Below are 14692 nucleotides of genomic sequence, written 5' to 3'. Positions count from 1 at the left end.
GGGGTAATTCGTGCAACGAGCGAGGGTCGGTAATAGGCAGGCGGCAAACGTTCACACACACACGATAAACAGTCCGGTTGGCAACAGGAAGGCAGTCCGAGAAAAGAACGCTCAGGATTGCTAGCATAACTAAACAAAACTTTGCAAGGGAAACGCCCACAAAACAGTTCTTAAATGGCCGACAAGGGGAAATGGAGGCGAGCTAATGGCCTTGGAGAAAACATCCAAACCCAATGGAAGGGGCAGCGTTGGTAAATAGCTGTATATCAATTGATGAGAAAAGCAGGTTGTTGTAGAAAAAGGATAAGCCATTCCATTCTTAAGGAAGGCTATCCATAGATTAAGTTTGTTGCGGCATGAATCAGTTAGGAATATTTGGTCTTCCAAAGTGTGTGCGGGGGATGCGAGGGAGAAGAGCTGTGAGATGAAGGGGTGGCCTTGCGGGATGATGCGCATCGTGAAATTCAGATGGCCTAAAATGGATAACAGCTTGCGTTTGGAACAGCTAGGGGTAATTGAGAGAGTGGGGGCTACCAGAATCGTCCAATCAATTTTTTTTTTTGGTATTGATGCCTGAAATTTTTGTGAATCCAAATTGATACCAAAGAATTGGATCGAGGTGCTAGGGCCTATGCTTTTGTCTTGGGTGAGGGGAAAAGCTTTTGGGTTGTCGAGAGATGTGCGGCTGGGAAGGAGTCGGGGGGCAAGATGATTAAGAAATCATCTAAAAGATGAATCAAATAAGGTATATGGTAATTATTGGAGAGGATCCAACAAATTGCTTCTGACAGGTGTCTAAGAATTTAGGGCTGCTTCTACAGCCGTCTGGGTGGATGGGCATGACTTTAAAGGCAGAGGTAATGTGAACTTTGGCCAGCCAAGCACTGCAACCTGCTTCTTTGATCAGGGTGATGGCTTGGTCAATGTCATGATAGTGGAGAGAAAATTATTTGAGCGGGATGAGACTCTTAATGCTTGGAAACTGGGAATTATGTGAGGATGAAAGATGGATTATGAGGTGTTTTTTACTTAAAAATTTTTTGGTTGCTACGCCGATGGGCCTACTGCGAAAAATGCTGGGGCAGAAGAAAATGAGGGAAGGAGAGGAATAGATGGTGATGTAGATGGCGCCATTAGTGGAGGCATGTTCGTGCTATGGGTGATTCCTGGGGTGGAGGAAAACAGGGAAGGAGAGAGGGAATAGCTGGTACTGTAGCTTGTGCCAAAGGCAGTGGCATACACTATGAGTGGCTTCTGAGTAGGGCTGGGCCGATAAACGATATCATATCGAATCGCGATAAAATTTATGTTAATAACGATGATAGGCTCTAGACATTTTTTGCTCGATATGGATTAATCTAAGAGCCAATCACACAGTAGAAATATGCGACAACAGCCAATCAGCGTACAGCGTGCGTGTGCACGTCAAAGTACAAAGTTCATTTCCTACCGCACTTTGCGAAGCAAACTTAACACCAGGACGACAAAAAAAGAGAGAGAGGAAGCAGCGACGAAAGTGAAACTAACTTCGAGTTATTATCCAAAGATGTTGAAATTGTTGACAAAAAAGGTAGCACAAATTCCGTTATATAAGTGGTTTGGCTACCTGAAAAGTGACTCTTAGCTCAGCTGAGAGTTTGGCGCGATTGTTAAAACTGAAACCGAAAGCAAAAAACGCACGCGCATTCAAAAGCAATTTTAATCCCCCCAATGCACGCAAATTAGGCTACATGACATATCTAGGCTGTTATTAGTATGTAGGCTATGATAGGTTGTGTATGTCTGTAGCTCTGTATCATGCTTGAAATATCCGTCTCTATTTGCACTTTGAATATTTAGAGAGTAGCCTACTTAGATTATGGCTGAATTGTCTGCACTTAATACGATTAAGAAAGAACTGTGTCGTAATTTTTTGTTATTTATACTGTAGATTGTTTCAAAATGCAGTGGTTGCCTCTAATTTAAAAAGCTCAACCTATAATAGAGAAAATAAACAATTGTGTTAATAATAATAATAAATAAATAAATAATTGTGTTACAAATTATGTTTTTACAATAATTTTGTTTACATTTTGTACATTTACTCTCATTTACCATACTCTGTCACAACTTTTATTTTTTTAATTTATTTTAGTAAGTTGTTTTAATTTTTAAGGCCAAATCTGTAATCTGTTTTTGTTAATAAACTATACTTTAAATGTAATTTAATGAACCCTTTCATTTTTGTGGCTTTAGTCATTGTTGGGATACTATTTTAAAGCTGGCAACATCAACAGCTTATATCGAAATATATATCGTTATCGTTCAATATGGGAAAAAAATTATCGAGATTACATTTTTGCCATATCGCCCAGCCCTACTTCTGAGGCAGAAGAATAAGAGGGAAGGAGAGCGGGAATAGCTGGTGCTGGGGCTTGCGCTGTTAGCAGAGACATGCTTGCGCTGGAATGGGATGGGGTGGGGTAGGGGAGGGGGTTAGGAGTGTGGTGAGGTATGGGCTGCAAATTGTTTTTTGCAGTCGGCTGTGGGCTGATGTCATCAGCGTGCTGACGTTCCGTTGAAAGGGGAGGAGAGCGGGAGCTGGCGGCAGTGATGGACAGTAACCAAGTAGTTGTACTTCGTTACTGTACTCAAGTAAATTTTTCAAGTATCTGTATTTTACTGGAGTAGTTTTATTTTAAGTAACTTTTACTTCTATATTCCAAAGCATAAGATCGTACTTTTTACTTAACTACATTTCATAAAACATGTCATTACTCCTAGAAGCAGTGTCTGATTCATGAACAAACTGATTCTTTTCAATGAACCTGTTAAATCATTTCGCAAATCGCACTAAACAATTCATTCATGAATTGGACTGATCCAACTGCAGCTGTTCCTGAGTTGACAACTCACAGATTCAAATGAGCCTTTTAGAGCGAGTCTCCAGTGAACTGAATTTGCATATAAGAACCGGGAGATCTTGTGAGTGCGTGCGCGACTGATGCTGCGAAAAGTAAGTTATAATGTCGAATTTTAGGATTAACTGTCAGTTGTTAGCTGTTTGTAACTGTTTAAATCTGCTGTAAAGGGTGATATATTTAAGCCCACAGAAATGATTGAATGCAGACACATCAACATCGTTGTCTCAATGTTTTAGGTCAACAAAACGAAACATTAAAATAACACAGATTAAATAAAAGTAACTCACTGCATATTCCTCACTGCTGTAACCTTAACAATTTTATTAAAATGCTACGCATTTAGCCCTATGTGACATCTGTTTTTATATTGTTTATTAACGGTATAATTTTTCTATATTGTTTGGATCAACTAGCTTAGTAGATATGAATGTTTATTTATTATAACCATACTGAAAATAAGTAAATATTGTTAGCTGATGCTAACTGTCTAGCTAACAAGCTTGCTGGTGCTAAGTTGAGGTAATTTTTTCAGATATGAAGTCCAAATATTTATAATTAACCACCAAGACAGATTACATCTGAGGGAAAAAGAAACGATGTGATGTTCAGAATATGGTACTATTGGTACTATGGTACTATAACTACATAATTATCAAAGTGGGAAGTGATGTCCTCTGGGGGCATTTGGCCAGGGGTGTTTTTACACCACAGATAATGTTTGAGAAAAAAAGAAAAGTACTTGCTTGATGTGCAAAACAAACTTAGTTTTTTATGGAAGCTCAAACATGATGTGTAATAGCAAGGAATGAACTCCATTGGTCCTCATACATCAAGCAAGCTTGCTTGAGCTTCTATTTGCCATTACTGATGTGTGCGTTGATTTGTTTCTATGTGGACATGTGATGGACCACCCTTTTAAAATATAGCTGTGATTTTTGTCTGTTACAGAGGCAGTGAACTGGTTTTCCAATGTGTTCAAGAAGGCTTTGGGGATTGGAGTGAATTCTAAGCTGGGGGAACTGAGACTGCTTGAAAGCTGTACATATTTTAGACATCAAATAAAGAGTTTCTTAAAAAAATGTTAGATGTGAATGTATTTTTTTGGACTGAAATATATGGAGGGCAAAATATATTTTTTTATGATTTTAAAATATATTTTCAAAAATATATAAAAAATGGCCAAAAAATTATTTGTAGAAAATATATTTCTGTGAATATATTTTTTGGCCAATTTATGTATATTTTGAAATATATTTCAAAGTACATTTTAAAATTTATTTTTTTATCGTATGGGAACATTCAGTGAAGAACAGTGTTAGGAATCAAGTGGAACTTTTCAACGGAGTTATTTATTTTTTTATAAATTCAACTATAATTTTCTCTTGTGGACTATTTTATGTGAAATATCTTAATCAGGTCAGTGTGTTTTTCTCCTCTTATATTCACTCTCAAAGACTGTTGATGCTCAATACCATGATGCGAGTCTATAACTTTAAGTCTTTTTCATTTTTTTGTGCAGATCGGCTTTTTAAAGAAAAACAACAGCGCACATTATAACAAAGTAATTTCACCCGCATTATTTTCCTCCTTTCGGCGCTTCACACTCCAGTCCAGCGGGTGGCACTAAGACACTAACTTCTGTTTGACAAACACCATTAAACCTAAGAGCAAGAAGATTAGATTCGCTGTGCTCTCTGTTGTTTTGTAGTGATTCTGTTTTAGTACATTCTGTGAGAAATGTAGTTTCTGTAAACAGAAAAGTACAGTTTTGAATCAGATCAGTAAATACCTTTAATTCTCATCCTTATATCTGTGACTAGGTTTTGAAGCAAGCAAGAATATCTGGAGAAGTATGAGCTGAACTGAGATCTGCTGCTGTGAAGATGTTTATTAAAGTAGAGAGTGAGGAGAACACGAGTGAACTAGAAACCTGGAGAATAAAACAAGAGGAACCAGAGCCTTTGAGAATAAAACATGAGGAGCCAGAGCCTTTGAAAATAAAACATGAGGAACCAGAACTTTTGAAAATAAAACTTGTGGAACCAGAACATTTTAGAATAAATCAGGAGGAACCAGTGCCTTTGAAAATAAAACATGAGGAACCTGAACTTTTGAGAATAAAACTTGTGGAACCAGAACATTTTAGAATAAAACAGGAGGAACCAGAACCTTTGAGAGTAAATCAAGACGAACCAGAACATTTTAGAATAAAACAGGAGGAACCAGAACCTTTGAGAGTAAATCAAGACGAACCAGAACATTTTAGAATAAAACAGGAGGAATCAGAAGCTTTGAGAATAAAACAGGAGGAACATGGAGGTTGGTGTTTTATCTTCATTCATCTTTAGTTTGTGGTACATTAGGCTTCCATAATACTTCATAATAAGCTTTATTTTAGCTAGATTTAGTTAACTGTAATAGAAACAATCTTTAAAGCGGATCAGTTTGTTGAAAAGTATATATGGGGGCAGTAACAGTTTCGATGAAGCCCCATTCATAATACATTACAATGGTATTTTTAAAGCATTATAATGAACACATAATGCATTATATAAAAAAAACCTAAGTTATATCATCTCATGAATAATCATAACAATTTTAATACATTATAATATTTGAGTATTTGTGGTTCTAACCTAAGATTGTGATTATTTATAAGACACAATGGACGGCACATTAAATCTACGTAATTTATAATGTATTATATCATATCACATGTATTTTTTACATTATATTTTACAGTTTTATTTTGATGGTCCCCTGGTCTTTTAACTATAAGCAACTTTCCAACTACATGTCAACTAACACTCCTTTATTATTATAATTATTATTAATACTAATAGTAATAATAATTACTGCTAGCTGTCATGCAGTTGCAGAGTTACTTATCAAAAGCTGTCTAAAGGGTCCAATCAAAATAATCAAACTGATAATACAAATGTGTCATGTTACACATTCATCTGAAACATGATGATACGAGACGATACAACATACTATAAGATTTTTATAATGCATCATTAATTCATTATAATTCCTCAAGAATACTCTTATAAAGTATTATAAATGCAGGCTTCACAGAAAGTGAATTATGTTTTTAACTGATCAAACAAGGCTGATACAGAAACAGTAGTGTTAACTAAAGTCATGATAATGCGGCAGAAATACTCCAGTGCTATTACATCATTAGTTTCAGGGTTTGTACAACATTTTGGGAGAGAAATTCAAGAACTTTTCAATGACTTTTAAGTATTTCATACAACTTTTTACAGCTCTTTAAAGCTGTAAAATAATCCAGTTTAAACGAGGTGTTTCTCTGATTGGCCAGCTATCCGTGGTTTGTGATTGGCCGAAAACCTCAAGTGTGTGTTGGAAATGTAACACCCCTAACCATGTTGTGATGCCATTTCTTGGTGCATCGAGACAGAAATGATAAAACCCATTATAAATTAGGCATTTGATGCATACATTATTGTTTATATTGATTCTTGATTTTGATGATTGATTATAATGACTCATACTGTCTTTTTATGCATTTTGTCACGGCGTGTAAACATAACAGCATGTCTGCATTTGCAAAGGTAGAACGTGAAACAAGCACTACCCTGCACTGCTCAAAAGTCGCATTCAATAGTCAGTACTGAATTCTTTAATGTACTTACAGGCTGTCAGTCGGAAGCACCGACCCACTTTATAGCCTTAATTTTATATTTAAAACATTAATCTCAGCTCTAAAACTTTTAGTTTAGTTACTTTTTTATATTATCTGTTTTATATATTTAATACTTAGTCAGTTTGGTTAACTTTGGTTAAATCTTTTATGTTAATACTGTGCAGTGCACAAAACTTAAGATCTGAGAGATGGTTCAAGTCAGTGTTCATGATGTTAAGTTTAGAGATGTTGTGCATCCACTTATTATTAGTGTGACATTTTAGCATGCAAATAAAGGGGAGAACTTTAAGATATCGACCCTAAAAGTCGGCCAAAAAATCGGTAGCACATATCGGCAATCGACTGACGCTGACCTCTAAACATCGGCATCGTTTATAGAAAAATCCTAATCGGTCGATATCTACTTTAAATGATCATTATTTTTGATATCCCACACACCAGCTCTACCAAATCTGCTTCTGGCGCCACCATCTGTAGGACTTATTGGCACTGCTGTCAAATGTTAGTTTGTTCATGTTTTTCAGCTTATAACAAGTTCCTAAATATGAATCATTTTACTTTCATTTCAGAGTCGATTAAAGAAAAAGAGGAGAATGAAGAATCAAGTCAAGTTGAGGAGAAAAATCATTTCAAAACAGAAAAACCTTTGAGTTGCTCTCAAGTCAAACAGAAAGATTTAAAGAAATGTTGCACCTGTAGTCAGTGTGGAAAGAGTTTCACAAGAAAAAGAGATCTTGAGCGTCACATGAAAACTCATACTGGAGAGAAACCATTCACTTGTGATCAATGTGGGAAGAGTTTTTCACGCTCATCAAGCCTTAAGGAGCACATGAACATCCACACTAGAGAGAAGCAGCACACATGTGATCAGTGTGGTAAAGTGTATTTAGCAGCTTCAGGTCTGAGGTATCACTTGAAAGTTCATACAAAGGTGAAGCCACATTCATGCCATTTGTGTGGAAAGAGATTTTGCCGTCTACAAAGTTTGAAAGTATATGAGAATATAAATACTGGTGTGAGAGAATGCATGTGTTCAAAGTGTGAAAAGATTTCTATTTCGGTAACTTGTTTAAAACTGCATAAGAAGATCCACACTAGAGAGAAATCTTATCAATGCTCACACTGCAACAAGCGATTTAGTCGGTCAGGAGACCTGAAAACACATGAGAGGATCCACACTGGAGAGAAACCTTATGAGTGTTCACACTGCAACAAGAGATTTAGTCAGTTAGCATGTCTGAAAACACATGAGAGGATCCACACTGGAGAGAAATCTTATGAGTGTTCACACTGCAACAAGAGATTTAGTCAGTTAGCATGTCTGAAAACACATGAGAGGATCCACACTGGAGAGAAACCTTTTAAGTGTTCAAACTGCAACAAGAGATTTAGTCAGTCGGTACATTTGAAAAGGCATGAGAGGATCCATACTGGAGAGAAACCTTATGAGTGTTCACACTGCAACAAAAGTTTTAACCAGTCATCATATCTGAAAATACATGAGAGGATTCACACTGGAGAGAAACCTTATAAATGCTCACACTGCAACAAGACATTTAACCAGTCATCATATCTAAAAATACATGAGATGAACCACACTGGAGAGAAACCTTATGAGTGTTCACACTGCAACAGGAGATTTAACCACTCATCATATCTAAAAATACATGAGAGGATCCACAAAAGAGGGAAATCTTATGAATGCTCACACTGCAACAAGCGATTTAGTCAGTCAGCATGTCTGAAAACACATGAGAGGATCCACACTGGAGAGAAACCTTTTAAGTGTTCAAACTGCAACAAGAGATTTAGTCAGTCAGTACATTTGAAAAGGCATGAGAGGATCCACACTGGAGAGAAACCTTATAAGTGTTCACACTGCAACAAGAGATTTAGTCGGTCAGAACATTTGAAAACACATGAGAGGATCCACACTGGATAGAAACCTTATAAGTGTTCACACTGCAACAAGAGATTTAGTCGGTCAGAACATTTGAAAACACATGAGAGGATCCACACTGGATAGAAACCTTATAAGTGTTCACACTGCAACAAGAGATTTAGTCGGTCAGAACATTTGAAAACACATGAGAGGATCCACACTGGATAGAAACCTTATAAGTGTTCACACTGCAACAAGAGTTTTAGTCGGTCAGAACATTTGAAAACACATGAGAGGATCCACACTGGAGAGAAACCTTTTAAGTGTTCAAACTGCAGCAAGAGATTTAGTCAGTCAGTACATTTGAAAAGGCATGAGAGGATCCACACTGGAGAGAAACCTTATGTGTTTTCACACTGCAACAAGAGTTTTAACCAGTCATCATATCTGAAAATACATGAGATGATCCACACTAGAGAGAAATCTCATAAGTGTTCAAACTGCATCAAGAGATTTAGTCAGTCAGTACATTTGAAAACGCATAAGATGTTTTACCCTGGAGAGAAACCTTATAAGTGTTCAGTACATTGGATCCTCACTGGACAATAACCGTATCATTTAACTGCATGTGGGAAGCGTTTTATTCGTCATCTGCTATACACAGTCATGCAGAAACAATCTTTTTTATTTTATTTTTTTTTCAATCTTGTGTGTATCTCTGGCAGATTTACACATACTGGTCTGACATGTATATGTATACCCATCCCTACTTGTAAATTAGTAGGAGTGAGATCAGTCTCATTACTTTTTTATTAATACATTATATTTACATTTAATATTTTACAACATTGCTGTCAACTGATTGTATTTGCATAAGAATTTTTTTTTTTAGCTTTAATAGTTGAAAGCCATGATGTTTTAGGTTTTGTTCGAAATATATAAATAATATCAATGGGATTGAATTAAAAGCCTTTATTGTCTTTGTATTTTTTTGCATACAGTGAAATTATGATCATTACTGCTGACTGGTGTTAGAAAACATGTACCACAGACAATATATGAGACTAGAGACTACAGACTGTACAGTATCATTATAAAAGTATATACAACCACCGATGTGATTTCCCTGTGGGCCACTGTACAATGTGCGTTGGCCCATTGCATCTTGTTACTCACCTGTGCTGTTTTGGAAAGCGCAATATTTAAATCCATTGGGGATGATCGTGCAGTAGTAATATTGTTTCGTTTGGCTTCAGTTGGTTTTGTCAAGAGCTCTGGTTTTTGATTCTATTTATTAAATGATGAGCTGTTTCCCCACAAAAGCTGTTGTTTTAGCATAATGAACCCATCACCTCTGTTGACATTTAATCAAACTAAACAGCCTCTGGTTTCCTTCCCTGCATACTGCCGAAGCAGCAGCATTAGCCATTTAACTTTTTTGGCTAAAGGTTGAAGACCTTACCCCTTGAGTCAAAAGCAACGTCTTTACTAATAATCCACAGGCAGGGAAATTCACAGACAGGAATGGTAGGAACACACAAGAGGTAACCTTGCAGCCGGACACCAGAACACCGAACACAAATCAAATAATAAAGACAGGTTAACCAGACAAAGAAAGATGATGGGAATAACTATATGACAGGAAAACCAAATATGGGTATATGGGAGAAATCAAGACAGAGAGAATGATGGGGGTGTAACATTATTCCCCCCTCCCGGAAGGCGCAACTTGCCGTAGACAAGGAATGAAGAAAAAAGTAGAAGAACAAAAGAATGGAGAGGGCTGGGAAACAAAGTCTATGCAGGCCCAGGTGAAAAAAAAATATACTTAAATGCAATTAAAATACACTTAAATACCCGCAAATACATTTTTAGTACATTGTTTTTTTTTGTGTTAAATAAAAGTTTGATGGTTATACACTATAAATTTACTAATTAAAAGTATGTTTATACTTCAGTAGGACTTTAGTACACTTGACAAAAGTATACTAAATACCAGTAATACTTAAATATTTTTTTAGTGTACTACAATAAAGTACACTACAGAAAAAACATCCAAAAGAGTTTTATTAGTGTGTTTTTCAAAAGTGTGCTTTAAATGCTTTAAACATTAGTTGATTTTTAGTACACTGTTTACATACTAATCTTGAGTTTAAAATAAGTTAATATATAAAAAATCTATTAGTAATGTATTGTAGTAGAAGTACATTTTCCCAAAAGTTGTACTTAAGTACACTTAATATGAATGCATTATTATCACTAACACTTAAATTGATTTTGAGTGTGGTAATTTTAAGTTTACATTAAATTGATTTTATTAAAAATCTATTAGTAATGTACCGTAGTAGAAGTACATTTTCTCAAAAGTTGTACTTAAGTACACTTAATATGAATGCATTATTATCACTAACACTTAAATTGATTTTGAGTGTGGTAATTTTAAGTTTACATTAAATTTATTTTATTAAAAATCTATTAGTAATGTATTGTAGTAGAAGTACATTTTCCCAAAAGTTGTACTTAAGTACACTTAATATGAATGCATTATTAGCACTAACACTTAAACTGATTTTGAGTGTGGTAATTCTCCCAGGTTAAAAAAAAGTGCACTAAAATACACTTTATTTAAGTATACTTAGTACACTTTTCAGTAATGTACAAAAGTGCTCTATTTTCGCACACTAATTTTGTACTTATTGTAGTAAAAAATTGTATTAAGTATATGTTAAGATAAACTTAATACCATCTAAGTGTACTCAACTGTGCTATTTTGAGACACCATGAAATTGAACTAAAATGTGCTTTTAACATACTATATCTGTATTTAAAAAAATATATTTAGTTACAACTAGAAATACACTTGAACCCTACTTTTGAACATTTATAAATATATTTATGACTAATTTAAAGTATAGCAATAATATATTAAAAGAATATACAAAGTGTGGAAAAAAGTGTGCTAAAATACAATTTAAGTACACTTAGTGCACTTCCCTAATGTACTTAAAGTGCTCTATTTTCGCACACTAATTTTGTACTTATTGTACTAAAAAATAGTATTAAGTATATGTTAAGATAAACTTAAGATCATCTAAGTGTACTCAACTGTGCTATTTTGAGACACCATGAAGATGAACTAAAATGTGCTTTTAACATACTATCTCAGCATTTCCAAAAAATGTATTTTGTTACCATTTCTAATAGGATTGAAACATATTTCATAAACCTTTAAGTATACTAATTATACATAAAAAATAAACTTACTGATTATTTAAAATACATGAATAATATATGACAAATGTATACAAAGCGTATTTATAATGTATTGCCCAAATATTTTTATCAATAAAAAATACACTTGTTGATTATTTAAAATACATAAATAATATATAATAAATGTATACAAAGCATATTTATAATGTATTGCCCACATATGTTTAATAATAAAAAATACACTTCTTAATTATTTAAAATACATGAATAATATATGATAAATGTATACAAAGTGTATGTCACGCCCTTGGACTGTTTGTCTTGGTTTTTCCCAGTGTTTCCCCCATTGGACTGTCTGTTTGGTTTCTCCCATGCCCTTTTTTGGTCTTCCTGCTCATTAGTGTGATCCCCTCCACCTGTTGTTGTAATTATCTCCCCTTTATAAGTTTGTTTGATTTCCTTGTTTCTTTGTCCGGCTACAAGCGTTACACCTATGTTCCTTCGTTGTGTGCGTGTCTTCTCCCGCCATTCCTGTCTATTGTTACTCTGCCTGAGGATTTATTGAAGACTTTTTATTGAAGACGTTATTTTTTGCTTCCCTACACGTTTCGTGACAACGTATTTATAATGTATTGCCCATACATTTTTATTCATTATAATACACTTATTAATTAATTAAAATATATCAATTATATATAATAAATTTATTCAAAGCGTAATTATAATGTCTTGCCCACATATTTTTATTAATAAAAAAATACATTATAAATACGCTATGTATACATTTATTATATATTATTCATGTATTTTAAATAATCAAGTGTATTTTTTATTAATAAATATTTGGGCAATACATTATAAATACGCTTTGTATACATTTGTCATATATTATTCATGTATTTTAAATAGTCAACAAATGTATTTTTTATTAATGAATATATGTGGCCAATACATTATAAATACGCTTTGTATACATTTTTTTATATATTATTCATGTATTTTAAATAATTAATAAGTGTATTTTTTATTAATAAAAAACATGTGGGCAATACATTATAAATACGCCTTGTATACATTTGTTATATATTATTATTGTATTTTAAATAATCAGTAAGTTTATTTTTTATGCATAATTAGTATATTTAAAGGTTTATGAAATATGTTTCAAATGTATTATAAGTGGTAACAAAATACATTTTTGGAAATGCTGAGATAGTATGTTAAAAGCACGTTTTAGTTCATCTTCATGTTGTCTCAAAATAGCACAGTTGAGTACACTTAGATGATCTTAAGTTTATCTTAAGGAGTACTTAAGAATAACTTTTAGTATATTAAGTACAAAATCAGTGCCCGAAAAAAGAGCACTTTAAGTACATTAGGGAAGTGCACTAAGTGTACTTAAATTGTATTTTAGCACACTTTTTTCCACACTTTGTATATTCTTTTAATATATTATTGTTATACTTTAAATTAGTCATAAATATATTTATAAATGTTTAAAAGTAGGGTTCAAGTGTATTTCTAGTTGTAACTAAATATATATTTTTAAATACAGATATAGTATGTTAAAAGCACATTTTAGTTCAATTTCATGGTGTCTCAAAATAGCACAGTTGAGTACACTTAGATTGTATTAAGTTTATCTTAACATATACTTAATACTATTTTTAGTACAATAAGTACAAAATTAGTGTGCGAAAATAGAGCACTTTTAGTACATTACTGAAAAGTGTACTAAGTATACTTAAAGTGTATTTTAGCACACTTTTTTCACATTTTGAATATTCTTCTAATATATTACTATTATACTTTAAATTAGTCTTAAATATATTTATAAATGTTTAAAAATAGGGTTCAAGTGTATTTCTAGTTTTAACTAAATATATTTTTTAAAATACAGATATAGTATGTTAAAAGCACATTTTAGTTCAATTTCAGGGTGTCTCAAAATAGCACAGTTGAGTACACTTAGATGGTATTAAGTTTATCTTAACATATACTTAATACTATCTTTTAGTACATTAAGTACAAAATTAGTGTGTGAAAATAGAGCACTTTTGTACATTACTGAAAAGTGTACTAAGTATACTTAAAGTGTATTTTAGCACACTTTTTTCACATTTTGAATATTCTTTTAATATATTACTATTATACTTTAAATTAGTCTTAAATATATTTATAAATGTTTAAAAATAGGGTTCAAGTGTATTTCTAGTTTTAACTAAATATATTTTTTAAAATACAGATATAGTATGTTAAAAGCACATTTTAGTTCAATTTCAGGGTGTCTCAAAATAGCACAGTTGAGTACACTTAGATGGTATTAAGTTTATCTTAACATATACTTAATACTATCTTTTAGTACATTAAGTACAAAATTAGTGTACGAAAATAGAGCACTTTTAGTACATTACTGAAAAGTGTACTAAGTATACTTAAATAAAGTGCATTTTAGTGCACTTTTTTTTTACCTGGGGGAGGAGGCTTCGGGGGAGGATGATCAACGGAGTCCAGGCCGGATCCGACAGAGGGAGGAGCTAAGGAGGAGACAGAAGGGTCCAAGGTGGATCAGACGGAGAGAGGAGCCAGGTCGCAACCATGATTGTAGCCCCCGGCAGAGCCGACAGATAGAGGAGCCATGGTGGAGAAAGGGCTGACGACTCCAGGGGGTCGCTAGACAGAGGCTGAGCAGGTGCCGATGGAAACGGAGAGGATAAGCAGGGCCAAGGGTCTGGCAACCGAGGCAGAGATCCGTATGTCTTGTTCATAAATGAATCAACTGATTTGAATGATCCATTTAAATAAATACATTAGTCACTCATTAAAACTGTAATTTGCCACCACCTACTGGCATTTTTTATATCTATATTCAAAAAATTATATTTAAACTACTATTATTTCAAATGTATAATTGAGAAAGTTAATTTCTGAGGAAAAATAAAAAAGGTGGCAAATGTAAAATATGCTTGTTCTTGTTTGGTACTTGACTCTACTTGCTTGATTTATTTTTGCTCCTGGACTTTT

At 33.7% G+C, this 14692-nt stretch overlaps 1 protein-coding gene across 1 annotated transcript; it reads left to right on the top strand.

Moving 5' to 3' along the window:
* Nucleotides 1-4596: 4596 nt before the first annotated feature.
* On the top strand, nucleotides 4597-9326 carry LOC141325599 (uncharacterized). Its single transcript, XM_073834377.1, has 2 exons — nucleotides 4597-5222; nucleotides 7143-9326. The coding sequence occupies exons 1-2, from the start codon at nucleotides 4787-4789 to the stop codon at nucleotides 8513-8515; spliced, it is 1809 nt and encodes a 602-aa protein (XP_073690478.1). The 5' UTR covers nucleotides 4597-4786; the 3' UTR covers nucleotides 8516-9326.
* The last annotated feature ends 5366 nt before the right edge of the window (nucleotides 9327-14692 follow it).

The sequence above is a fragment of the Garra rufa genome, chromosome 2, assembly GCF_049309525.1.
Source record: "Garra rufa chromosome 2, GarRuf1.0, whole genome shotgun sequence".
NCBI lineage: Eukaryota > Metazoa > Chordata > Actinopteri > Cypriniformes > Cyprinidae > Garra > Garra rufa.
Note: the sequence above shows the minus strand (reverse complement) of the source record. Positions and strands in the feature narration are given on the sequence as shown.